The sequence below is a fragment of the Pithys albifrons genome, chromosome 18 (genome assembly GCF_047495875.1).
Source record: "Pithys albifrons albifrons isolate INPA30051 chromosome 18, PitAlb_v1, whole genome shotgun sequence".
In the NCBI taxonomy this organism is placed as follows: Eukaryota; Metazoa; Chordata; class Aves; order Passeriformes; family Thamnophilidae; genus Pithys; species Pithys albifrons.
The window spans coordinates 9,733,846-9,760,720 of NC_092475.1; the positions used below are offsets into that span (position 1 = coordinate 9,733,846).

Consider the following 26,875-nt stretch of genomic DNA (forward strand, 5'->3'; position numbering starts at 1 on the left):
AGGGTGCAGGACTGGGTATGATCAGGGCAGGAGAGGGCTGGGGTTGGTCACTGGGCACCACCTGCTGCTGACAAACCTCTCCGTGTGACAAACCAAACCATGCTGGGGTCCCCTCCCTGCCTCAGCCACCGGGGCAGTGCCCGAGGGGTCGGGGGCAAAGCCCCAGTGCTCACACAGAAACACAGAATAGTCTGAACTGGCAGGAACCCAAAAGGATCATTCAGTCCAGCTCTTGACCCTGCGCAGACACTGCAGGAATGCCACCCTGCTCACTCTGCACTGCTATCTGAAAGGATGTTGTAGCCAGGTGGGAATTGGTCTCTTCTCTCAGGCAACCAACAGTAGGGCAAGAGGGCATGGGCTTAAGCTCTGCCAGGAGAGGTTTAGGTTGGATATCAGGAAGAAGTTATTTACAGAGAGAGTGGTCAGGCATTGAAATGGCCTGCCCAAGGAGGTGGTGGATTCTCCAACCCTGGAGGTTTTTAAGGTGAGACTGGACATGGCACTGAGTGCCATGATCTAGTAATCAAAGTGGAGTTGGTTTAAGGGTTGGACTTGATGATCTCGGAGGTCTCTTCCAACCCAACTGATTCTATGATTCGATGACTCTGTCCCTGAGAGAATCGTCCAAACACTTCCTGAGCTCTGTCAGCCTTGGTGCTGTGCCCACTGCCCTGGGGAGCCTGTTCAGTGCCCAACCACCCTCTGGCTGAAGAACCTTTTTCTGACATCCAACCCAACCCTTCCCTGAGCACAGCGTGTGCCCCTGCACTGTGCACCAGGAGGATGCTGGAGACCTCAGCAAGGTCTCTCCTCTGCCTCCTCTCCTCCAGACTGAACAGACCTGTGAGAAATGCTCACATTTACCAATAAAATTTAGAGGGGACAAAGTCATCAAAGCAAAACTGAACTTTTATTTAACAGATTCGGCCAAACCGTGTGTGTCTCTCTCTGGCCCAAGAGACAGACCCAGAACAAAAAGAAAAAGAACTTTTTATACCCTTTCCCGGCCGAAAGGTCCCTGCCCCCTCTTCCTATTGGCTGGGAATTGGGGTTCGCCTGCATGTCCAAGACCTCCCACCCCTCCAAAAGCGGGAAAAACCGATAGAAACTAGTTACTTCTTAACTATTCTCTTATACCTTCAGCAAAACTCTAATTCTGTTTCTAACAGGCCGAGTGCCCTGAGCCGCTGCTGGGGCGTCGGGCTCATTATAAACCCCCTGAAGCTCCAGCGCCCTTTTCGACCCGCAGCTCCCCGAGCGAACCCGCGGGGGGCGCGGCGGGGGCGGCGCCGGGTCCTCCGGCCCGGCAGGGGGCGCTGCGGCGCTGCGGGGCGGTGCGCGGGGCAGGCGGCGCCGGGTCCTCCGGCCCGGCAGGGGGCGCTGCGGCGCGGCGGGGGCGCGCGGGCCATGGCGGCGCAGTTCCGCAGCTACGTTTGGGACCCCGCGCTCATCGTGGCGCAGATGGTGCTGCTGCAGGCGGGCTACTACAGCTCGCTCGGGCTCTGGCTCGCCCTCCTCGGCACCCTGGGCAGCACCGGGCCCTCCCTCCAGCAGGTCTTCAGCGACGAGGTGAGGGCGCGCCCCGGGAAGCTGCTGTGGGCACAGGCCCCTGGGCTGCGGTGGGAGGGCCTGGCTGGGGCTCTGCTGAAGGAGCCGGATCCCGCTCCCGTTCGGACATTCCCGGTGTTTGGGAGAGCCCAGGGAACGCTGCGGTGTGGGGGGAGAGCTCCCCCTAATACACGGACCCGCTGTCTGTGTAGGTGCCCCCAGTATGGAGGTAGAGCCCTCCCTTTGAGTAGGGGTTACTCCGGGTAGAGGCAGCACCTCGAGGTGTAGGTGATATCCTGGGCTAGAGGCAGCACCTGGAAGTGTAGGTGATATCCTGGGCTAGAGGCAGCACCTGGAAGTGTAGGTGGTGCCCTCCATATAGAGGTAGACACCCTGTATAGGTGATACCCCCTTATAGAGACAGCACCTCGGTGTGTACCTGGTACCCCCATATAGGGATAGACACCCTGTATAGGTTGGTGCCCCTGCACAGAGACAGCACCTCCCTGTATAGGGGATACCCCCATACAGAGACAAACACCTTGTACAGGTACCCCCAGTAAAGAGACAACTGCCCCTCCCCATATAGGAAGGCCCAGTATGGACACACACACTCCACACCTGGTTCCCATCAGAATAGAATCGAACCTTTCCCTTTCCCATAGGTACCCCCAGACAGACAGACAGACCTGCCTGGGCTCCTCGTGTAGATCCTGATTCGTGTGGGGCCGTGCTGGGCCATGGGAGCAGATTTTGGGCTGCAATTTGTGCCGCGGGTTCCTACTAATAGTCCCATGTAGATTTTAGGCTTCTCAACCCCGCCGGGGAGGCTCTCCATGATGGCTTTCATCCTCAATGCACTCACCTGGTAAGTGTGCAGTAGCTGGAGCACCTTGTCCTTTCTTAACATTAAACCATAAGAGAGCTCAGTGTGATGTTCTGCCTCTCCCAAACCCCCTGTGCCTGGCTGACCATGTGTGCTAAGGGCAGCTGGGAACTGCTGACTCCCGGCCTTCTAGAACCTGGAAAAGTAATTTCCCTTCACTGCCTCAATTTCCCAGCTAGGAATGAGCTTTGCTTCTGTGAGAGATTTTACAGACAGTTAGAATTAATGGATCGCAAACAAACACTGAGCTCAGCAAACACTGATCTGTAACGTGTTTTGCCACTGCACAGAGATTACTGGGGGAGGTAGTGTAAACATTCCTGCCTCTTCTTTGTGCTAAAATACCCTTTTCCTGCCATCATGTAATTAAAAAGCTGAAGCATGTAAGTCTTGCTGCTGTGGCCAGGAGAGAGGTCAAAACCAAGCTATTCTTAAATTATTTTAAGAAGTTCTAAAACTGCTAAATAACCAGCACTGCTGACAGCTCTTGCTGCACCCCCTTTTCCGTAGGTCTGGTGCAGTTTTGTTAACCTCTTGTCTTTACTTTTGCAGCGCTCTGGGCTTGCTGTACTTCATCCGCCGAGGGAAGCAGTGCCTGGATTTCACAGTCACCGTTCACTTTTTCCACCTCCTGGGCTGCTGGATCTACAATTCCCGCTTCCCCTCGACACTGACGTGGTGGCTGGTGCACGTGGTGTGCACGGCGCTGATGGCGGCCATCGGGGAGTACCTTTGCATGAGGATCGAGCTGCGGGAGATCCCCCTCAACTCCGCCCCCAAATCCAACGTATAGACTCGTTCTGGCAACAACGTGCTGCGTTATGTCATTGTTTCCAGCACAAGTGCATCTAATATGCCTCAGAATTGCCCCTGAAGAAGCACAGCAGGTCTGTTTAGACTTTATTATTAATTTTTTTTTTTGGACCTCGGTGACTGCATGAGTGTGAGCGACTCCTCTGGCATCAGCTGGCAACGGGGGAGGAGCAGATGTTTATTTTGTTAACACAAAGCATTAATATGACTGTATGGAGAGTGTGCCCTTAAACCCTTCACTCATGAGACTGTTAAAAGCCAGGTAGCAAAACTTGGTGTGTGAGGAGCATTTTGGAATTTAACGATGTGGGAGTGCCCTGTGTGGGTCACACAATGGTCAACTCTTCTTGTGGGAGCTGGCATGGTGAGCAGTGGGGCTGGGAGCTGCTGCTTCCAATCTGTGACTTATTTGGGCTTTGGTTGGGAAAAAAGTCAAGGAAGTGAATGGATGGGGAAATGTTGTACTTACCTGAATCACCAGCTGAGACACTAAATAACCTATAATGTTAGATGGGTTTGTTTGCTGTTTCCATGTTTGATACACAGAGGTGACAGACAGCAGTTTGCTGAAGAAATCTTTTGTAATAATAAAATAATATGTTGCTGTGAGTGTGTTACGGCTCTCCTGGGAAGCTGAGCACTTCAAGGAGTACCACAAGTGTCTGTATCATGGCAACAGAAGGATGCAGCCAGAGAATGCCTGGCTGTGAAATGCCCACTGTTGGGGCACATAAAATTTCCTACAATAAACATTTCATACCTCTGCTCTGAAAGAAAGGCATCAGTGAGTGCTGTCTTGGGAAGTCAGCTGGCATAATCCCACTGCAGGAGGAGTGTCAGCAGTTCAGGGTCTCTACTTGAGCCTGGAGGTGTCCTGGCCAGGCTGCTCTTCCCACTTGTCTGGGTGTTCCCATCAGGCTTCAGAAGTTCAGCGACAGATCTCTGGTAGAGGTGATGTCAATAAGAGACTGCTGTTATTTCTCAAAATAACAGGATGTGCCTTTATTTAGAGACAGTTCAAATAAACTTCGCCCTTACTGCTGCAGGGCCAGAGTTGGGTGGTTCCTCCAGATCCCAAGCAAGGAGACCCACATCACCCACATCCTGCCTGGTTTCTGCTGAGGGATGACCAGTTTATACAATCCCAAAGAAGGGCCAAGCCAGGTCTAAAGACACATTTTTCTCCTGTACAGCACCTTGCTGTAGTAACTTCCCTTTGTATGTTAATATTTGTAAGTGTTAATTTGCATAAATTATTTGCTAATTCAGCTTATTGAAAAGTGGTGGGATGATATGAAGATACAGAAGTTGATGAACTCTTTGAAGCTGCTCTTTTGACTTTTGTTACTGGGGAACTGAGGTGTATTTCAGTCCCTGCTCTCACACTCACACTCTGTAAATTGGAGGATAACATCCTGCTGCTTTACATACTCGGCAGGGCTGCCTCAGAGCAGGATTTCTGTCTAAACAAATGTAACCAGCACTTACTGTATTCTGGGATTTCATCAGGAGCCCTTCCTGCCCAAACCCCCTGTAAGCAGTTTCAGACAGCAGCAGCCTTTCAGAGGAAAGAGTTTACACAAGCGTTTTTCTGGGCAGGAGCCAGCCTGGAGGGCCACCCCGAGGTCACTTCTTGGAGCTGCCCCTGCAGCAAGACAGTCCATCCCTTCTCAAAATCTGCCCATTTATCATATACGGGATATTTGCCTTTCTCCCAGTCACCTCAGCCTGGATATAAACTGGTCTCCAGTAGGTGCCAGTATCTCCCTCAGAAACGAGACGGGAGTGTTGGTGTGGCTGGGATGGGTCAGAGCAGAGGGCAGCTCTGCCTCGGGGTGACAAGGACTGGCACGCTCTCAGTCGTATTTTAAGACTCCCTCAGGGTCATTTTGTCCTCTTCTGCTTTTTATTGCTGTTCTTAAGAAAGAACATCCCAGTCCTGCAGGAACAGGGAAGGTTTGCAGGTTTCCTTCAAGGCATAACATGACACCAAAGCACTGGTGTGAACTCTTGTATTCTCCTGGGCTGTTCTTGAGGCAAGTGGGAGCTAAATAAAAACTACAGTGAACATGAGAGCAAGGAGGCAAAGCCACATTCCTCCAGCTGGTCCCAGAGTTACTGTGAGCCTGCATTAATAGAGCTGCTACCTTTGTTACCCTGCAAGAACAGAGATTGAGGACTTTGAACCAAGGAACACTTAACCCGTTTCTTTTTGAATATACAAGATATCCTGTAACTGCTTCAGCAGCCTCTCCGTGGGGTGAAATCTGGGTACAGCTTTGTATCTGGAGAAACTCAGAGCAAGATCCTGAGAAGAATCCTTGACAAATGTGGATGTAGCACTGAGGGTGCAGGACATCCCAGGACCTGCACTGCGTCAGCATGAAGTGTGCTGTGGGGTCAGAAATGCTTTCTGAAAGAATCATAGAATCGATTGGGTTGTAAAAGACCTCTGAGATCATCAACTCCAACCCTTGGTCCAACTCCAGTCCCTTTACCAGATCATGGCACTCAGTGCCACGGCCAATCTCAGTTCAAAAACCTCCAGGGATGGGGAATCCACCCCCTCTCTGGGCAGCCCATTCCAATGCCCGATTACTCTCTTTCTGCAAACAATTTTTTTCTGATCTCCAATATCCCCTGGCAGAGCTTGAGCCCATCGTGCCCCCTTGTCCTATTGCTGAGGGCCTGGGAGAAGAGACCAACCCCCACCTGGCTAGAACTTCCCTTCAGGGAGTTCTAGACAGTGCTGAGGTCACCTCTGAGCCTCTTCTTCTCCAGGCTAAACACCCCCAGCTCCCTCAGCCTCTCCCCACAGCACTTGTGCTCCAGTCCCTTCTCCAGCCTCGTTGCTCTTCTCTGGACCCACTCCAGCCCCTCAATATCTGCTGACTGTCTAGGAGGTCTGAATCTGTGTATTACTTTTTTAAAAAAGGAATTCTACTGTAATTGTTCTAGTCATAGAGGAAGTTCTGCTAAAAATGAAATATTGATTGAGGAAACTCATCACTCCCATACTGTGAGACCTAATTTTCTCTCACATGCTTTCAGTCAGATTTAGAAGTACCTTTGGCTTTAAAAAAAAAATCTGCTGCTCTGTACCAGAACAGTGACAGATGGTCTTTGTTACTTAATGAATCTTTGTGGGTTTTTATGTGCAATAGTTGAGGGATTTGCTTCCAGGGAAGATTTGTCCCAACACCTGCTTTTCTCAAAGACAGTGGCAGTGTCAGCCAGTATCACTATTTGCATCCATGGCTTTGCAAAAAGAAGACTCAGAGATCTGAGAATTTTACCTTCCCTTTTCTCAAAACTGTTTTAAAGTAGAAAGTTTTAACAGAGAGGAATGCCAAATTCAAAGAGAAAATAAGGGTTGCAGGATACTGGGGGGCTGTGCATGTTTGTTTTCCTAGAGGCATTAAACAGCTGTTCTCAACAAAAAGTACAGGATTTGGACCCAAAATACTCCAGTCTTGGTTGTACGTGATGCCCCACCTGCTTCAGGTTTCCCCAGTACAAGCCACAGGCAGGACAAGAGAGAACAGAGAAGGGGGAACAGGATCAAACAACAAGCACTGCTGGAAGAATAAAATGAATCATCTGAGTGGTTCAGCTCCAGGTTTTGCCATGTTCTGGTTTACCCTTTCTCCTCTGCTCACCCCAAGGCTTTGTGTCCCAGGTGCTGACCACAGTACAAAAGTAACAACTGTGTTATCTGTAGGAAGTCAGGGTGCACTGAAGTGCTGTCTGAACAGCTGCTTCTCCCTGACTTATTTCTTGGAATTTGCCTCAATTTATTTGTCGCCTCCTGCTGCTGCAGGAGTTGTGTTGAGTGATAGTGAAGGTAAGAGGAAGAACACATGAATGCCAGAGGAGAGCAGTGTGACCCAACACCACTGTTGGCAGAAAGATCCTTTGCTGTGGAAACTTGCCCACTGCTGGAATGCATCCAGAAGGATCTGTGGAGCTGGCAGGGCCCAGGATCCCCTGCTCACACTGCAGAGCTCACACCCCATGAGTTACAGCTCCCATCGCCCTCTGCAGCCACGAGGGCACAGAGCTCCATCAGCATCCTGAAAGCACAGACTGCCTTGAAATGTCCGATAATGTTGTTGTGTTTCTTTAACAGACTCAGAAATCACTTGCAAACACCCCTCTGTTCCAAAAACTTCCATTGCTTGCACTGAAACTGCAAAACTAAACAATGCTCTGAGCTGCAAATGAAGAAACTGTGCTGTCAAGCAAAAGCCAGGACAAACAACTTCTAGCATGCTGTAGGCTCTACAACACACTTTAATACTCTGCAATTACACACTTGTACCCACAGAGTTGCTTACAGGTACCTTGGGGGAAGCTTCAAAGCAGAAGAGTGGCTATAAATCCCTTTTGTCCTGCTAGCTTGACATTCTCCCTCCCTAGAAGTATTTTTGCCCTCTATGTCCTTAGAAAAGGGGTTTACACATAACACAGGAGTTACTCAGGAATTCAGATGTGTGCAAGTCATGCAACTGTGATTATTCTTCAACAGAGGTTTCACCATGTCCTTAAATAAAAAAGACCAGTACAGGGCAGTAGGGTCTCCCTTCTGTCTGTGACAGGACAGGCACCATCTTCTGCACTTCAGAAAACAGTGGTAACAATGTCCATCTTGTTTTCACTGCCCAAATCCACTGGAGAGTTGATCTGGTGGAAAGAGTCAGCAAAGTAAACAGGTTTCCTTCCTGTAGCCATAGAAGAGTGCAACAGAGTTCAGCATTCATCATTTTCCCAAAATCTCTAATTTTCCCCAAAATCCTCTGTCCTGTATGTACAAGCTCCCAGATTCTCCAGACAGCCAGATCTGTGCCTGTGTCTTGAAGCAGAAGTGGACAAGCATTATTCCAAAGTACAGAGAAACAGCAACTCCCAGGAGATGCTGCCAAGCTCTCCCACAGGTTCAGGAAGGAGCTGAGTGTTTCTGAGCTCCACACAGTGTATTCCTCAGGTTTGGATAAACAATCAGGTGCCCCAGTACATGCTGCCACCACCTTTGTTGTGATAATCACAGAGCTGCAGTTTATAAGTTCACCCAAGTGACGATGAGGGGGATACTGAGGATGGAAACGTTGGGAACGTGGGTCCAGGCAAAGCTTTGGGCCATGCTGGGGTTGCAGAGGTCGAACAAGCTGCCTTGAAATCTGTTTTTTCGAGACTCCCTTCTCAGCATCTCCCAGACGGCTGCTGCTTCCTTCTGGCACTGCCAGAGCGCCGTCAGGGCACAGGTGTGGAACTCATCCCAGTACCTGCAGCCACAGGAGACACCAAACCATCAGCCCTTTGCATTCCCACAGTGCTGGATGCCAGGCAGAGCCTGCCCTCTGAACAGCAACAACCCCTGTGTTTTGTGCAAGCTGCCCAGACTATGCATCCCCTCCATCATCTGCCAGAGCATCTTGACAAAAACTCCAAACCTCAAAACACTGAAATTATTTAATTTCTTTTTCCCTTTCTCTGGAAGTCAATAAAATCCATTATTTTCCATCAACAAATGTTTCTCTTCAGCACCAAGCACCCTGAGTATCTCACACAGGCTGCAAACAAAGGCCCAGCACATCTCATTCACTGCTTTCTCCAAGCTTTCTTCAAGTGGAGTCAAGGGCAAACACAAGCACTAAGCACAGAGAAGGACAACAGCTCCCACAGACCATTGCAGTCATAGCTGAGGTAGGGGCAGAAGGAATTATTCACTGTGTTCTCATTAGAATCATCTCTATTTATCTGCTGGGTATTGCCTGTGTGAGTAGAAGATGTTCAGTGTACAGAAGCTTCTGGGGGGAAAACAAGACAGGCAAAGATAACCCACAGTCCTGCAGGAATAAACTGGGAGCTGCTTGCTGAAAACCCCCTTGGTTGCCTCCCCTGTGGGCAGCAACTTGGATTTTATTGTCTCTTCTAGACTAGAGCCAGGAAGGGAAAAGCCCCAGAAGAAACAGGGCTGAAAACCACAGCCCCAGGACTCTCCCAGGAGGGGCACAGGGACATCATCCCAGCACACTGGGGCCAGCACCATCTGGAATGACCCTGTGTTGCATTTATCCAGAGTAGTATCCAGCCTGCCAAGGCTTCCCTGAGCTCCTTCCTACCCTTGGTGAAGCAGCATGACTGCTTTGAAGAAGCTGGTTTTGAGCAGTTTCCAGTAAGCTCCTTGCCCACAGGTAGCAGGCTGAGCAGGGAGAGGTGGGTTCCAGCTGTCTGGGAATGAGGACAGTAGGTACCAGGTTGGGCCATATCCCCCTCCATGTGGTGTGAGGAAGGACCAGAACAGGTACCCCTCCTGTGTTTGGGGTTTTTTTGTCTGCTGAGTATGGAAGGACCAAAGTCTGCACCAGACTCCCCAAAGGGTGCTGTAAGTGCTGCTTTGCAACAGGGAAGGCTCCCACAGCCTGGCAAGTTCTGTGCCCTCCCAAGCATGTCTAAGTCCCAACAGCTGAATTCACAGTCACGGTCTCTCTTTTGTAGGTGTGGACTCAGGAAATAAAATAGCAGGAGCCCAAGTCTTAGCCAAAGCCATGGGAACCTCTGGAAGTGGTTCGTCTCCAAATACTTACTCATGGGACAGATAATGCTCTATGACACACTTGCCACTAACCTTCCCCCACGTCTTATTTCAGAGTTTCTTACACCTGAAAGGTAAATCTTCAAAGCAGTGCATGCCCTGAAACTGGGGCAAGGCAAGGACTAGCACAGGCAGCCACCCCTGAGTCCCAGCCAGCTTCCCAGGCTCTGCCAGCCCACAGCACAGAGCAACCTGCACCCTCAGGCACCTCCCTCCACCTTGGCTCTGCTGTCCTGTCCTGTGTGGGCTGGGCACCACTCTAGCCCCCTGCAAGCTGGGCACTGCCTAGGAGAGAGGAGCAATTGCTCTGTCACCTTCCCTGTGTCTGCCAGGACCCCAGGCACATGTTCCACCCTCGGGAAGAGGTTGCAGCCCAGCTGAATGAGCAGGGACCCTGCGCACTGGAAGGAGAGAGGTCAGTGTTGGTGCCCTGTGCTGGAGATGACACCTTGTGCATACAGGCAAACATGAACATTCTGCTTGCTTAGTTTTCCTACCAGGGGTTACATCAGAACACCAGCTGTGAGAGAGTTCATTAAACCGAGTCACTGTGGCAGAATAAATGTCCCCAGATAATGAGAAAAGCTGGTGCCAACCCAGGCAACCTCCAGTGCTGGCTCCCAAGCTGCAGCAGCAGCAGAAGGCAGCTCTGCCAGGTGAGAGTTAAACCCAGCCCATGCCTTTAGGCAAAAGAAGCTTGGAGAAAGGTGAAGAGGGATGACAGCTCCTGCCTGGATCTATTTTCAGCTGGGATGGCAATTCCCAATGTTTCACCCTTTGCAGCCCCATCTGCTCAGGCAGGCTGTTGACAAGAGAGTTGCTGCTCTAGGGCAGCACCACACACAGAGCTGAGACACCACCAGCCCCTATAGCAGCTACTGGTTCCCTGTGCATTCCTCACCCACACTCCCAAAGAGAGGACCACGGCATCAGGAATGCAAACAGCAGTGGATAAGGCTGAGGGTCAAAGGGAAATAATTCAGAAATACCTGGCAGGAAGCAGGGACATCATCAGCTTGCTCCTCCAGGCACAGCAAGCCTGGCTATCAGCACATTAGGGACCGGGAGAAGAAGCTGGCATGTCCCTGAAGGTGCAGAGCAAGGAGGATCCCTGGACCTGTTCTGCAATGGTTTGTGCCCCAGAGCTGTAAGAAAATCTCAGTTTGCACATTTCACATGAGTTTCAGCAAAGGAATTGCTCCTCTGAGCAGACAATGGCAGCATGGGCTGGGCTGCCAGCTCGGGTGTGTTTTCCTACCAAGAAGTCTCATTTAAGGAAACCAGAAGGTATGAATTGCTGTCAAAACCAAAGCAGGTCCCGTTTCAGGCCAGCCTTAGGCACATCCTAGACAGGCTATTCATCCTGAGCCAGGCTGTCTCCCGTAGAAGGGGGAATTCAGAGCAGGTCACAGCCCAAGGAGTGGTTTTGAGCAGCATAGAAAACCTGACCCCAGGCCACTCAGCCCTCTGCCTTGCCCTGCCAGGTTTCCACTGCTCCCAGGCACCTGGGTTTTCCCTTCATTGCTGTCTACATTTCCTTGTAACTCTGTTCACTCCCCACAGCTTGCTGCTTGGGACACAGAGCTGCCTCCCTTCTGCAAAACTTCCACCTTGCTACTTCTGCTTGTCTGCTATTTAAGCAGACCTTTCCCCAAACCTGCCCAACACCATCCCTCGTTACCCAGCTCTTCTTCAGTTCAGCTGAAGTTGATGTCCTCTTAACACCATCATCTCAGGGCATTGCTACAAACTCAGGAAAACCAGGACTGAGGCAAATCCAAGCCGGAAGGATGGAGGGTCTGGGCAGGGAGGGAGGAGACTTGGTTTGGGCAGCAGGACCCACCTGGGGCTGGGTGCAGGCTGCTCCTGGCAGCGCTGGGCCCTGGGGCAGAGCAGCCACCTGCACACCACTGCCTGAAACCCAGGATCCAGGGGAGACTTCCCTCGGCTGCAGAGCAGGTCGGGTCCTCACCAGTCCTGTACCCCCAGCTGTGAGCGTGCGGGGGCTGGCTGGATCTCCTTGATCAGGGATACAAACTCCAGTGGGAGATAAGCAAGAGATGGATGGATGGATGGATGGATGGATGGATGGATGGATGGATGGATGGATGGATGGATGGATGGATGGGAGCTCACCAGGTCTATCTCAAACCGGAGTGAGGTGTGGAACAAATGTGTATATGCAGGCATGACAGGACCCAGAAGGGCAGGAGGAGAAGACTCACACAAGGGCAATGTCAAAAGCCACGCTGGCCATGCACCGTACTCACCTGCAGACTCGGCGAAGCCCCTGCAGCTCGATGCCCTCCTCCTCCTCGTACCTGGCCATGCTGTCCCCCAGCTTGAGGACGCAGTCAGAGAGGCCCCGGTAAGCGCCGGCACACACGGGTCCTGCTGCCATCAGCCCGGCCAGGTGCCCTGTCAGCACCGGGGGCCGAAGTGAGCACTGGCACCTTGGGGGATGGAGCCCACCTCTGCCCCGGGGTGTTCCGGTCCAGCGAGCGGCCCCTTCCGCGGAGGATAGTCCCGAGCCCCCGCCACCCCCCGCCCGTGCCCGGCGCTGCCGGTGTTTGCCGAGAGCCCGGAGGGCTCGGAGCGACCCGTGCCCAGTCCGCCCGGGCTGCAATCCCGGCACCGGCACCTCGGACCCGGGACCCGGCGGGGAGATCCAAGCGGATTCGGCCCGGGACGGAAGGAGAAAAGAAGAAAGGGAGAGAGGGAAGGAGGGAAGGGACCACGCATCACCTCGCCCCCCCGCTCGGACAGCCCAGACACCGCCCTGTTCCCCCGGCCCGGGCACCCCCTCACCCAGGGCAAGGAGCAACACGGCGGGACCCCTGCGCTGCCCCATCCCGCCGCCGGCTCCGCCCGGGCTCGGGCTCCAGCCCCGCTGCCGGTGCCGCTGCCCGCACCCCCGGGGCCGGCAGCGCTCCGCTCCCTTCCCGCCTCCGCGGGGAGGGCGCCTCGCCCCGGTCGCCGCTAATGAATGGCTTCGGCCGCGGCTAATTAAGGAGGAGGCTGGGCCGCGGCTAACGAGCGCCTGGGTCAGGCATCCTGCAGCCCTGGGATCCCGCACCCCTGCCTCTCCCAGCATCGCATCCCTTCTGGGACCCTCTGCCAGCACACACAGCTCCCCACACACTGCACCCACCTCCAGGCACCTGCACCTCCATGGCACCGCGGCACCAGCACCCCCACACCAAAGTCCCCTGTCCCCTCTCCACCACAGCTTGTACTGCCCACTCCACGGATCACCCCGAGTGGGGGACATGGGCCAGTGCCTGCTGCCCGCAACAGGAATCTGTAAAGGCAAGGACCACCTCGCTTGGCTTTGGTCTCTTGAATGGCCCAGAGGAATGCAAGGCAGCGTGGGAAGCAACCAGGAGAGCTTGAAGGTTGAAAACCTTAAACATAAGCACCAACAGCTCCAAAGCTTTTGCCCAGATCCTGGCTACAGCAATTCCCAAGGCTGTCATAGCCTTCAGGGTAAAAGTTGCAATTTTACATCTCTGGCCTGACCATGGCTCATCCCAGGAGTCCCTTTGGCTCCAGCAGGAAGGGGAGCAGGAAGTTCCCTGCCTGCTTTGAGGGCATCGCTGCAGGAGTCTGTCATGTGAGACCTCCCTCTCTGCTGGTGACAGCTTTGCTCTTGGGGACATTGCCCTGCACCAGCCCATGAACTGCAGCACTGCCCAGGAGCTCTGTAAGTGGGACCCCTCTGAGCACAGGTACCCCCACTCCTGGGATGACCATGCCAGTACCACCAAACACCTCCAGCCCCAGGAACCCAGAGCAAGTGGAAACCACAACTCTGCAAATGCTGTGTGTGCAGAAAGCAAATACAACAAGAGCTGAGGTGTTAAAAACAAAGACTATTTATTTACAGAAGGGAGGCAACGTCCATCTCCTCTTCTGCATTCTCTTCCATATCCCTTCCATCATATCCTCAAGATCCACCTTCCTACAAACTTCCATGTCCTCCTCAGTGCCTCTGACACCCTGCATCAGGTAGCAAAACTGCAGAGTGGTCCCTGTGTCATACCATCCCCACAGAACTCCAGCGCTCTCAAGCAGTTGGGGCGTGCTCCTCTCCATGGAATGGCACTGCACCTTCCTTGGGACAACTGTGCACATCCTGCAGGCACTGATGCTGACATCCAGATGGTAGATAGCATTCAGGATTGATGGGCATAGCAGGAAGCATGTGAGGAGAGCTCACTGGCAGCAGGTGAAGATTGTGATGGCAGCAGGCAATTGGCTGCATTCTGCTCCTTGCCAGGCACTGGCAGTTCCACAAGGAACACAGGCTGTGACCTCTCAACTCACAGAAGTTCTGGGGCCACTCTGCAGTGAGGGATGGGGGCCATAGAATGATCGAATTCTTGAATGGTTTGGCTTGGAAGGAACCCAAAAATTCATCTTGTTCCAGCCTGAGCAACTTCCACCAGACCAGGTTGTTCAGGGCCACCATCCAGCCTGGCCTTGAATGTTCCCAGTGATGTGGTGTCTGCAGCCTCTCTGCACAGACTCTGATAGTTCCTCACCATCTTCTTTGGAAAAAAATATCATCCTTAGATCTACCCTAAACTGACCTCCTTCAGTTAAAGCCATCACTCAAGAAGAAGGTAGGATAAGAAAGAGAGAGTGAGAGAGAAAAAGAAGAGAAAGGCGAGTAATCACCAGCTTAGGCTCCAGCAACTTTGAAGTCCAAGAGAGTGGAGCACACCACTTGGAAAACGCCTGCCGGCTTTTACTGGTCCTGGCTGCCTGGAGCCCTCCCCCAGGTGAACTGTGCTAGTTTTGGCACCAAAAGGTGGGAGTGGCTCATATTTAGCACCAAAGTCTCACACCAGTGCTTTACACAGTGCCAGAATGTTCCTGGCACCATTTTGGGGATTACAGTGGTCCCGTGCAGTCAATTGCCCCATTGCAGTTTATTATTTCATAACCGAGTCATGAAATCTGGAAGCAGCAGTCACAGGAGTTCCGGGAACACTCTGCAGCGGGAGTTTGGGATCAAAGAGGATTGAATCCTCGCCTGGTTTGGTGTGGAAGGGACCTTTAAGATCATCTCATTCTGACCTGAGCAATTCTTCCACTAGACCAGGTGTGGTGGGTTGACCCTGTGTGGACACCAGGTGTGCACCAGAGCTGCTGTGTCATGATTCAAAGAAATTCACTCAACATCGAATTTGATCCATGTTAAGTCCTTTTTATTCAGTGCTGGAGAAGTAGTCCTTCATAGGTACTTCCAAAGGAATTACAAAAGCAAAATCCTTGTGTTTTCAAAGGTCATTACATGTTCATGTTAAATCCCACCTTTGCACAATTCCTCGCTTTATAAGTCCTTTGTTTCTAGCCCATAAAAATCCTTTGTATGATGTATCCTTTTCATCTTGAATAAATTGCTTCCCAGCCTTGAATGTCGAATGCTGATTGGTTACTTGTCAGTTTGAAGAGGTAAATCCAATGTCCTTGGTTGTTAGAAAATGGTTAGTTTCTAAAAATCCTAACAATTAAAATCATAAAGAAGAAAATTTATCCACAGTAATAAATACAGTCTTAACTGGGAATGTACACGATTTAGCAGCTTTTTCAATATACGATATTTAACAGCTCTCTTTCAGTCACCCCACTCCACGACTGAACAGGAGACAGAAAATATAGAAAAAGGTTCATGAGTTAGAGGCATTACCACCTGGCAAACAGGGATGTCTGCATGGGTTGGGGCTTGAGGACGTGGGGACATAACATCCCAGGGCTTGGCAGGATTCTCCCACAGCAGGGACTCTTGGCACTGGGACTGGGATCCTTCCTTTGGGACAAGGCATGGCCAAGGCACTGGCTGGTTCCTGGCACAGAGTGGTGCTGTGAACCCTGTCCAGGCTCCCTCCACCTCGCCTCGCCTGTGGACATGCTCGTTTCTCAGCAGCCACATTCCTTCGAGGGTGTTTATGGCTTTTCTGTCTCCCTGATGTCCCGGGCTAAAATCGCCCCATTTAAGGGAGCCACAGGACCACGGGTTACTGGAGCCTTGCCTGGTGCGGGCTGCAGGCTGCTTCCTTGAGATGTATTGCCTCGTTTACTGGGAAAACAGCCTTGCCTTGCCTTGCCTTGCCTTGCCTTGCCTCTTGTTTTTCTCTTGACTCCACAATTTACTGATGGAGTAAAGCTGCAGCTCACTCCCAGCCCCATCCACGCACGCCTCCTAGAGAATAAGATCTATTTTCACCAGCAAATGATTCACCTGTGCCTGGAACACATTTGCCTTTCCCTTAGCAGCCAATTCCTCTCCAGCTCCATTTTCACCCCACAGTTCCCTGACTCACGTCCCAAACCTCTAATAGACGGGAAAAACCTGAGTGGGAAGGTCAGGAGGAACAGGTCACCTTACATTTTCTTCCGGTGACAGGTGCTCTTTGATGCTGGCTCCCCTGGGGATGTTGGCAGGAGCTGGGCTCTATGTTGTGGAGAGAAGAGGTATCATTCTGCCCTGGGCTTGTGACCCAAGGACCTGGGCACTTGCGTTTAGGACAAGGGATGTTGACACAAGACAGTGCTGTGAGCCTGCACTGGAGGCACAAGGGAGGCAGGGATAGTGCAGCAGCCAAGACAGACCCTGTAGGTATCTGGTAAGGCTTGTTCTTAGGGCTCCCTACCAAAAGTGGAGATTCTCCACTGACTCCAGTGCCACCTCTGATCCCTCTCACCTTTTGGCCAGGGGCAGTCGAGCTTTGCTATGAGGAAAAAAAATAATTGTGTGGAGCTGGCTTGCCTGCAATGGTTTAATTGGAATAAAATATGTGCCGCGCTGAGCGGCACGGCTTGTGCTGAAGAGCCAGGATGAGTCAGGCTCCGTGCCGATGATATCACTGCTTTTCCAACGCCCTACCAGCAAGGCAGGACTGAGGGGCTACAGCAGTGAGGGGCCTGGGAACGTGTCTGCTTTGCATGGGTAGCACTCTCATGTGCTGTGCCCGCAGCAGGGATTTGGGAGCCCTGGGGAACTCGGGGTGCTCCAGAAACTCGTGTGTCCACAAAGAGTGTCCATGCCTCGCAGCAGTAACCGGTGCCAATGGACACAGACGTGTCACATAGCATAGACCTGAGCTAATTCCCGGGCCCTGCCTCCTCGCCTCCCTGCTGGCAAGGCAGGGCAGGGGGACAGCAGGGACGGTGGCGAGTGGCTGGTGCTGCCCGGAGGGCACAGGGAGTTACGAGCAAGCCAAGGCTGGCAGGTACCCAGCAGAGATTTGCTCCTGCAGCTCCTCAGAGACCGTAAACCCCCACTCCTGCTACATCAGCCTGGTTCTCTCCCCAAGCCACACTGCTGGCATCCCACGCTGTGGTACAAACCACCAGGCAGATCTGAGGGTGCATATGGATGGGGATAAACCTTTACCTGGACAAAACCACCGTGTGAGCTGAAGCCAGCAGCTACAGGCAAGTGCAGAAGCTGAAGGTTCCGGGTCCTCAGCACAAAGCCGGTTTTTGGCAGCAGGAGGTCCCAGGGGGCGTAGAGGGGGACAGCAAAGCAACAGTAGCCAAAATAGGGCCGGGACACAAACAATACCGAGTTATCTTTCTGTTATGCAGACAGTGAGAGGAACACACTGAGAACGGGACAGGCGAGACACGCCACAGACACTGGAAACTCCCTTCCAGCTAGAGTAAAAGGGCACAGTGGGTGCCCCCCCGTCCCGGCTTGGCAGTGACCAGGCTGTGGGCAGAGCTGGCGCTGGGCACGGCGAGGCACTGACTCACCCTGCTGAGACACAGGAAGGAGGCGGGCGGCCAAGTCCTCTCCTCTGCCAAGGAGCAGCCCTGATGTGCAGGGCTGAACGTGGGAGAAAACACACCAGAGCGGGGTCTGCTGGGGATGAGGGTCTCACAAGTCCAGGGAGTGAGCTGAGGAGGGATCCCCTGGCCCATCCACGCAGCGTGCTGTCCTCTCTCCCGAATGAATGGGTGAGCTGGGCCTTTAGAAAACTAAAGCAAAGCACAGGAAAAGCAAGCATGAATGGTAACTGTGCTCCCTGGCAGAGCCCCTGTCTCTCCCATGCCTTCCCCCTACCAACCTCCTGTCACGCGTGGCACAGCTCCTGCCAGACCAGGGCACCTGCAGCCCAAAACTGCGGGTACTGAGCTCTCCCTGGAGCGGTTGTGGTGGTGGGGACCCTCTGCAGCGACCCTCCTGGGGGCCAGGGACCCTGCATGGGGACTCTCCATAGATCCTGGGGAACATGGAGACCCACCGTGAGGACCGCGTTCCTCGCGCAAGGGACCTTGCTCTTCACAGGGGCTGGGGATCGCGCACGGGGACCCTTTGATTCTACAGGAGGACCGGAGACCCCATCCCTGCATCAGAACTCCCGGGGTGCTCCGGCAGCGGCGGGGCACCAACCGGGAGGGGCCGGGGCCGCGATGCCGCGGTGATGGGAGCGCCGGTCCCGCCCCGCGCAGCGCCGAGCACCGCCCCGCAGCGCGGCTTTGGGCGAACAGTGGCGGCGGCGGGGGGGCCCGCACCGGACCCCGCGCTGAGCCCCGTCCCCCAGCACGGTCCGGTCGCAGCAGCCGCATGTCGGGGCCCGGCGCGCAGAGCCGCAGCCGGCGGCTGCCCGGTAAGTGCCGGCCGCGGGGTGGGCTTGGTGGGATGGCACCGGGGGCACCGCACCGGGCGGTCGGGCATGGCTCGGGTGCCACATCCCCTTCATCCTCCCCGCAGCTCCCACCCAATACCCCTGGCAAAGCAGCTGCGCTCTCCCGTGCCGTTCCTGGAGCTTCCAGCCCCGGCCGCCCCCGAGCCGCCGCCGCACCAACCTGCTGCCGGCCCCGCTCCCCGGCGGCTTTAACGGGGGGCTGCCCGGGGAACGCCGTGCCTCGGATGGGGATGCTCGGGAAACGGAGGGATTTCAGGGACACCCTTCTGGGAAGGGGTTGAGCTCGGGCACCTGTTGCGCAGTGGCATCGGCACCCGTCGGAGTCACAGGGCTTCCGGCAGGAGCGGATCGCCCCGCACCCGCGGAGCTGAGGGGATGAGGATGCTGAGCGGAGCAAAGCCGTCAGCGAGCGGCGGGGCGAGCGGTAGCCAGGGGACTGGGGCTTGCTGCGGGCAGCCAGCCAGTGACAATGCCAGGGTCATACCCGCCGTGCCTCGGGCATCGCGCTGGCCGCCTGGCTGCCCCGTCCTCACGCTTCTCTCGCATGAAAGGAAGCAGCGCCCCGCAAATAGCAGGGTCTTATGACACAGCCTCTGCCGGGGAAGGAGCTCCGGGCGGCAGGGAGGGATATTTTTAGTGCTGAGACGCAGGGGATTTGGAGATCGCTTGGAGGAGTGCAGGCAATCAAACCGCGGCACACACAGGGGTTACGAGGTGCCATGCACTCCCGCTCTAGTTCTTCCCCCTTCCCACTCTTCCCAGCAAGCAGCTTTGCCAAAACCACTGCCTCCCTCGCACTCGCCTGGTGCATTTCCTCTCACCAGGGCTACGGTTATTTTTTGCTGTGCTGCAACACGGGGTCAGACGTGCCGATCGAGAACCGTGCAAGGAATTAAAGCTCTATCAGCCGGTGCATCCAGCATTCTGTCTCTCTGCATGACCTGACCCTGAGTGATTCTCTGGGGCATTCCCAGCTCTCCACACCAGCCACCTCTCCCAAGGCTGAAGGAGCTGAAAGCCCTTGGGAATTACCCTTGTCCCATAAGGATTGTGCTGGGGCAGGGTGATAGGGAAAGGCCATCTCTGCAGAGCCTCCCAGAAGATGCCGTGGCAGCTGAGGAGCTGCATCATCTCCCACACATCTCCTCAGGGGCCTGCACATAGGGATCAGGAGGGCAAGGCACTCTGGCAAGCTGGGCAGCAGTGGGACTATCTGATATTTTCTGGAGGAGCAGAGTCAGAGATTTGAGCTCCAGGAAAGCTCAAGAAGAGAAAAAGCCAGTCTACTCCATCTTTTTTATTCACCAGGGAACTGGTCCATGTTTGGAGTGACCCCTCACACTTAAAGTCTTCTCACCTCGCAGCACCCACTGTCCCTTTCACAGCCCAGATTATTTTCCAGGACCTTTAAATCCTTTGAAATCTTTGCAAAGTATTGCAGAGCTGTGGCCTCAAGAAAAGGCCATCCCCATCCTCTCTTGGCCTTGTGCCTTCACTGACAAGCTTTCTCCCATCCCAAATACACCCCTCCTATCTACCAGCACAGAGGTGGGGGTCCTGTGGGCCAAGGAGGAATGAAAAGCACATCCACGCCCAGTGGAAACACAGCCAAATGATTGAAATGTGCTCCACTCCCAGTCCAGATGCTGGGTCAGAGTACACCCTGAGCTGGTGCTCCCAGCACCTTCCAGCCCTGTCTGGCCCTTGCCCCGTGCTAAATTGCACCCCTGGAGTTGCTCCTCTCGCAGCCCACTTTGGCGAGGGTGCAGATCAGACAGCTTGCAGAACTTTGCTTCTCAGCCAGCCCTCCCACGCCTTTCCCCACCGCAGTGTAGCCATGAGCCCACACCATGCGAGGAGTGGCTCCTTGGTGTGCCCTGGCAGGGCAGAGGGACCGGTGGGGCCATTGTCCTCACCCACAGCCTACCCGGGAGCAGGTGAGAAGGAAATCCCTGCCTGCACCTCCTGGTAGGGATCCTGCCCTGCCCTGCCCTGCCCATCCAAACTCTGCAGCAGTGTTTGGCTCCGGCTTCTCTCCAGGCTGCACTGGCTATTAAGCCATGGGAGCCGGAACGATCTGAAGGCAGCGGGGCTCTCGGTGCCGTCGCAGCCGCGCTGGGTGGTTCAGCCAGCGGAGCGGAGTCCGGCTCTGAATGCTGATCAGGCTCCAGCCGCTTGGCTGAGCGGGCTGTAGTAATAACCATGACAATAGTAATAAAAGCCAGGCCACCAGCAGGTACCGACAGATCCCCCACGGTGCACAGGGGCCGCATTGTGTGTGCGAACGTGTCCCGCGGTGGGAACATGCCAGCCGGATGAGACAATCCCCACGGCTGACAGCCGCGGAGTGTGACCGGCCGTCACATGGGGAAGGGCCGCGGCAGGGAATGCCGCGCTCCTTTATTTCCCCGGCAAGGGTTGCTGAGAGGCAGCTACACTGGCAGGACTGTTCGCTCCCTCTGGGCCCGGAAGAACCCTGGGAGGGGGAAAGGCTCCATCCCCGGCTCTCACCGCGGTCACGGGTCAGGCAGGGCCAAGCACAGCCCCAGCTGCTGTCTCCCGCTGCCGGCATTCCTTACATAATGGGATCTCAGTGCTCGTACCCAACTCCCTGGCGAGAACTCGAAAACAAGTTCATAAACAGGTCCTGCTAATTTCTCCCTCAAGAGAAACTCTGGCGCCCACAGGAATGCTGCCACCAGCAGCCGTCCTCACTCTCCCCAAGCACCTTTACTGCGAGTATCGGTCACGTGCTGGGAGGCACGGGCAGTGCGAACATCAACAGCACACACTTAGGGCACTTGGGACAGCAGCCGATAGCATTTTGGTTTATCCTGTATTTGCACTGTGCGAGAGTTCAGACACTCCTCCTTACCTCCACGCTGGGGTCCCTTTGGCAAGCTGTCCCACAGATGCCCCGAATCCGGGAGCCAGCACAGCCTCTGCCCTGAGCTCAGCCTCTGTATGGCTGGAGCCCGACGGGCTCTCCTCGGTGGGGTGAACAGCGGCAGCTTGCCATGGATTCAGCACAGCTGGGCTTGCGAACACAGCTCTGCCTGGGACAGCCAGGACAGGGCTGGCTCCAGCTGCTGAAGGAAGTCAGTTCCATAATTCGTGCCTTGATCACTCTCTCCTCGTCCCTGGCTCCACTCTGTCCTGCAGATAACACAGGGAGAGGGAGGTTTTTGCTGTACCCCAGTGGCACTGGGCTGCAGCTGCCCGGCGAGACAGCTTTCCTATGAGGAGACCTTCACCGGCACCACAGCTGTTATCCTGGGTCCTGCACAGCACACCAAGCCTTGGCACCAGTGCTGTGGTCAGACATACCAAGGCAGAGATGCCTTCAGGCAGCCAGGAGTGCTGCCCCAGGCAGTGCAGGAAGACGCTGAGCAGCCAGAAGAGGACCAGAGCCTCTTTCAGAAAGCGGATGGTGACTGGCCCTGAGTCATGGTGCATCCCCACGCTGTGCTGCCAGCACAACCCAGCCCGCTGGGGCAGACACCTGCAAATGATGGTGTTTCACTGATGAATGCCCCAGAAACGGAGTGCAGAGAAACCCTGAAAGGGCTCTCAGAAGATGTGACATTAATCTCCAGGACATTTCACCAGGCTCAGTACCTCTCTCCAGTTTGGGTCCTGTGCTGCTCCATACTGGCTGATGGCCAGGCCCTGTGCTATCCTTGCCCCCACTCCTGCCAGACAAGGTGGGGATGCTGCTCCCCAGCCTGGGAGAGCACAGGGTTTGGGTCATGCTTAGGCAGAGCAGAGGGTGTTTGTTTGGTTTCCTTGGTTACTGCACTGCCTGCTCCAGTAATCACATTTTCCTTGTGCTGGCTGGGCCAACAGCACTAGAGAGGAAATGTGGAATGACTGAGGTCAAACACCAGCCTGGGAACAGCTGGGGCCACCAGCCACAGCCCCTCTGTGCCTCTGGGGTCCTTGCTGTTGTGGGTGCCCAACCCAGAAGGGAGTTACCAGGCCCAGGGATGCAGCAACAAGCTCCTTCAGCAAGAGGGCTTCCATCACTCCCTCCAGTGAGCCAGGGACACAGGCACCGGCGGTGAACTGTGTGAGGAATTACAGGAATGAAAATGTTTGTGCAGGCAGAAGCCAAGCTGGCTGTGAGCACGGATGTGAGCGGGAGCCTGCAAGCGTGGGTGCAGCTGTATTTATAGCGGTGGTGGTGGCAGGGGTGTGCACAGGCAGGAGTGACAGGGTTGTGAGCAGCTTTTATTCCTTATGCAACCCTTAGCCCAGAAATCCTGGAGCACTAAGGCCAGTTCTTGTCCCTTGGACTTCCCCTGCTCGTTAGCATTCACAGACAGCCCTCAGTTTGGTAGCAAGGAAACTGAAACTTGAATGTGTGCAAAGTGCAGCTAATCTCTCTCATCAGCACCCTTTACCCCTTGATAATTCCCTTCAGCAGTCGTGAACGTATGAGCTCCCCGTTCCTGGCTGCCTTGCACCTCAGGAGCAGGATATGAGTGAGGTTCCAGCACAGCAAGTGCTGGTGACGCTGCTGTTCTGGTGTGTAACATCTACCCACGGTGGCTAAATCAATGTGTGCTGGTAAAGCAGAGCAGAGGGGAACCACCAGCCCTCCAGCACAGCCATATGGTGTGAGCTGGGACAGACAGGAGGACTCAGACAGCCCTGCCTGGTCTGACTCTCCTTGCCTTTCTCCCCAGCCGACATGGAGCAGCCACAGCGGACCCTGGATGCAGAGCAAATGCAGCAGCAGCAGCTGAAACTACGGGACCGGCAGAAGTTCTTTGAGGAGGTTTTCCAGCATGATGTGGATTTCTTTTTCCCAATGTCTCACCTGCAGATAGAGCATCGGAGACGTAAGTGCTGTGGACACCAGCACAGGACTGGGGGTGTTTCAGGGAATGAGGACTCAGGGGTTAGAGATTGGTGGGACATTCCCAGTCTAAAGGCGGTGGGGACATGCATGTCCTGCACTGAGATGGGACCACACAGGCTGTGTGTGGGTGTGCTGTGCTGTGGATTACTCACACCATTTGCACATGGGTGCACAAGCTGGTGCCCTGCAGAGTCACTGGCTTCAGGCAGGCTCCTCTAGACAGCAGTTTGGAGCAGGCACAAGGACTGCAGTGATACATCAGGGGCTTCCAGAGGAGTGTTTTAAGGAAACATGATCTTCCTGGAGGTCCCTTACCAGCGTGTAGAATTCAGTTCCCTGTGGCAAGGCTGATCTCCCTCCTCCAGGTCCTGCCTGCACAGCGCTGATGGTGCCTTTTGCCTGGCACTGGCACTCACATTTTCCCTGGTCTCTGTCTCTTGCAGCCCCCTTAGGCAGCATTTCCTCCATGGAGGTGAATGTGGACATGCTGGAGCAGATGGACATGATGGACCTGTCAGACCAGGACACAGTGGACGTATTTCTGGGCTGTGGGACAGAGGAGAGCAGCATTGTTGGATCCCTGCCAGGTATGTGCAGTATTGTGCTTTTTGTGGGCCAGGCTGGAAGTCCTTCCTGCCCCCAGTGCCCACACTGGCTTGTTCCTCAGCCCTGGCCACCCTGCAGGCAGATCCACACCCACTCAAAGGCAGACACTTGGTGCTGGGGTCTGTGAGATTGGAGGGGTCCCACCGTGGGCTGCTGCACATCAGTGTCCACGTCCACAGCACAGACATACAGGTCCCTGTAAACACCTTATGCTGCAGAAGACAGGAGAGCCCAGGCACTTTCCAGAGCCTATGGGCCAAATTCCCTTGTCCTGAAGTGCTCCTGGAGCAGCCACTGCGCTAAAGTGCTCCTTGTGCTGAGCAGGAAGACTGCAGGACCCTCTCCACCTCCCAGCCAGACTCCAGGGAGCTGGGCTCGGGCCCACAAGGTGAGCCTGGAGTGCCAGCACCTTCCTCCCCACTCACACACTGTAGTGAGGTTAAGCCAAATACCTCCTCTCCCGCTGCAGCCAACGGCCTCACACAACATGGCTCTGAGTTGTGTTTCTGAGACGGAAAAGGCTCCCCTGCCAAAAACGGGGAAGGAATGTGCAGCAACTGCCCTGAGCCAAGCCGGGGGTGTGAGGTGGGGAACAGCCACAGCAGCCGCATGGGGAGCAGCCAGGAATGCACAGCCTGCTGAGGAATGACATGAGTTTTGGAGGGGCTATCCATGAAGCTTAGAGAGCAATAAACCTCCAGAAGCGTTTTGCTTTCTCATGCTGATTTCTTCTCTAGGGGCAGATGCCAGCAAGTGCTCAGAGGAGATCACCCTGCAAGTGCCCAGTGCAGCCGAGAGCAAGTCTCGTATTTCCTCCACATCCTCTGCCTCCACGGATCTGAATAGCCTGGACACCAGTGAGGAGGGGGCTGAGACCCCCGTGGTGCAGTCAGATGAGGAGGACCTACAGGAGGACAGTTCCAAAGAGCAGGTGGCAAGAAGCTAGCAGCCAGCTTTGGCCTGCTCCCAGCCTCCTCCGTATGGACTTGCCAGCCCAGAGGAAGGGAAGCTGCTGGTGCTCAGTAAACCCCATCCTGGACTGCTGCCCTGCCAGAGAGGAGAGATGGTTTTCCCCTCCTCTCCCTCCACAGGTTCTCCTGGCAGCCAAAAGGAGAAGGAAAGGGGTATTGTAAGCTCCCAAAATTAACTCTTCAGGCTTTGCTGCTAACACTCCTTGCTTCACCTCCCCCAAAATGCTCAGCATCCCACAGCCCCACTATTCCCAGAAAGCCATCCCTTGGGATCCCAGTTGACCCTGTTCTACTGACAAATGTTCTGCCCAGACAAGCACTTAACAACGGCACACAGAGAAATAACACTGATCTAACCAAGCAGTGGTGTGCGTGTCATTGAGAGAAAACAGTGCCATGGGTGAGGGTTTGGAGGGGATTGCAGGAGGGAGAGCAGTCCAAAGCCAGCGTGCAAATGGTGTCATGTAGGAGCAAAAGAATGTTCCTGTTGCACAGCCCAGGGATGGTTCCTGCACCCAGGGCAGACAGCACAGCCCTTGGCAGAGAAGGGCTGTAAGTGCAGCAGGTGCTGAACAACCCGAGCTCAGCCTCCAGGAGGGAGAGAACCAGCACAGACACAGCCAGCCTGAGCAGGGCTGGGGGGGATGGTGACCTGGAACCACCAAACATGAGCACACAGGGGATTTCCCCCAGAAATGCGATGAGTGGAGAACACCAGTACATGCAGCACCAGATGCTGCTGCTCCCCCACAGCTGGGTGACGGCAGCAATGGCTGGAGGCTGCTCTGGATGAATGAAGAGAGTATGAACATGAAGCCACTTTGCAGCTGTGCTTGGTCTCTGCAGGCCAGGCCAAGAGGAGTTGGGCACAAAGCTGGCACTGCCCAGGAAAGGGCTGTCCCTGCTCTGTCTGCATCAGCACAGCCGTGGTCACCACAAAGAAGGGGATTGGGAGATAAGCAGCAGGAGTCGGAATGCTCCTCATCCTGGCTGCTTCCCATGGTGTGTTCAGACATTCCTGCACTCCTGTGTCAGCCAACCCATCGTGACACCAACTGGGTGCCCCATATTTAACGTTGCAGCATAAATATGTTGCATGTGATGCCTTAAGCTGGTTATTACATGGGAAACTGATCCAGAAAGGAGGGACAGGCTTCATGACTTTTCAAGTCCTGGCACAGGGACTTCCCAAAATAGGTATAGGGTAATTAATAGCTACAGATGGATGTTTTCACCTTCAATTTGGCTGATCACTTCCAAAAAGCATCTAAACCTTTATTACTACCAGTATCCTGTTGGAAGGAGTTGCCTGGTTTGGAAAAAAAAATCCAAAAGAAAACCAACAAGCAACAATGAGTAAAGAAACATGACCTGTTTTTTTTTTTTTTGGGGTGGGGGCATGCTACCTTTCTGTTTTCATGTGAAGCCCCTAATAAGTAAGAGGGGGAAAAAAGCTTATCCTTTAGAAACACTGAAGCAATTGGATTTGATTTCAAATTAATGTTGCATGAAGACCTTAGATCTGAGCAAGTAAGTGGATAATCAAATAGGTGTAGCAGCTGGTAAGTGACAACCACGTTGTTACAGTTTTTATGCTTATTTTCTACTGGAGCAAACCACCACTATCCTCAAATCATCACCGGGAATGCCCAGCTAGACTGGCAGTCGGTGTGAGCTCCAAGGGGCTGCAGTGCCTTGCTGGAGCTGTCCTGGGATGGCCGGCGGTGGAAGGGGATGCTCCCGGATGGCTCTGGACCCGGAACAGGAAAGGAGCCGCCAGCAGCGAGGAGAGCCGAGCAGAGGAAGGACCCGAGGGCAGGCAGCGTCCTTGCAACGTCAAGCAAAACAAAGCCTCGCAGGGAACCCCCAAACTCAGGCCCCGGGACTGCCCCTGCAGCACCAACTTCCACGGCGGTGGGAGGGAGCCCC

At 54.4% G+C, this 26,875-nt stretch overlaps 3 protein-coding genes across 3 annotated transcripts; 2 read left to right on the top strand and 1 right to left on the bottom strand.

The window, feature by feature from the left end:
• The first annotated feature begins 1,390 nt into the window (after positions 1 to 1,390).
• On the top strand, positions 1,391 to 3,859 carry SYS1 (SYS1 golgi trafficking protein). Its single transcript, XM_071572789.1, has 3 exons — positions 1,391 to 1,572; positions 2,352 to 2,419; positions 2,990 to 3,859. The coding sequence occupies exons 1-3, from the start codon at positions 1,411 to 1,413 to the stop codon at positions 3,228 to 3,230; spliced, it is 471 nt and encodes a 156-aa protein (XP_071428890.1). The 5' UTR covers positions 1,391 to 1,410; the 3' UTR covers positions 3,231 to 3,859.
• Positions 3,860 to 7,592: 3,733 nt separating this feature from the next.
• LOC139680423 (neuritin-like) lies at positions 7,593 to 12,696 on the bottom strand. The gene is made up of 3 exons (XM_071573005.1): positions 12,654 to 12,696; positions 12,116 to 12,263; positions 7,593 to 8,532 (listed from the first exon to the last, which is right to left on the bottom strand). The coding sequence occupies exons 1-3, from the start codon at positions 12,694 to 12,696 to the stop codon at positions 8,307 to 8,309; spliced, it is 417 nt and encodes a 138-aa protein (XP_071429106.1). The 3' UTR covers positions 7,593 to 8,306.
• A 4,968-nt stretch (positions 12,697 to 17,664) lies between these two features.
• Positions 17,665 to 25,306, top strand: DBNDD2 (dysbindin domain containing 2). The gene is made up of 5 exons (XM_071573144.1): positions 17,665 to 17,813; positions 18,145 to 18,466; positions 23,194 to 23,349; positions 23,813 to 23,956; positions 24,713 to 25,306. The coding sequence occupies exons 1-5, from the start codon at positions 17,673 to 17,675 to the stop codon at positions 24,919 to 24,921; spliced, it is 972 nt and encodes a 323-aa protein (XP_071429245.1). The 5' UTR covers positions 17,665 to 17,672; the 3' UTR covers positions 24,922 to 25,306.
• Positions 25,307 to 26,875: the final 1,569 nt, after the last annotated feature.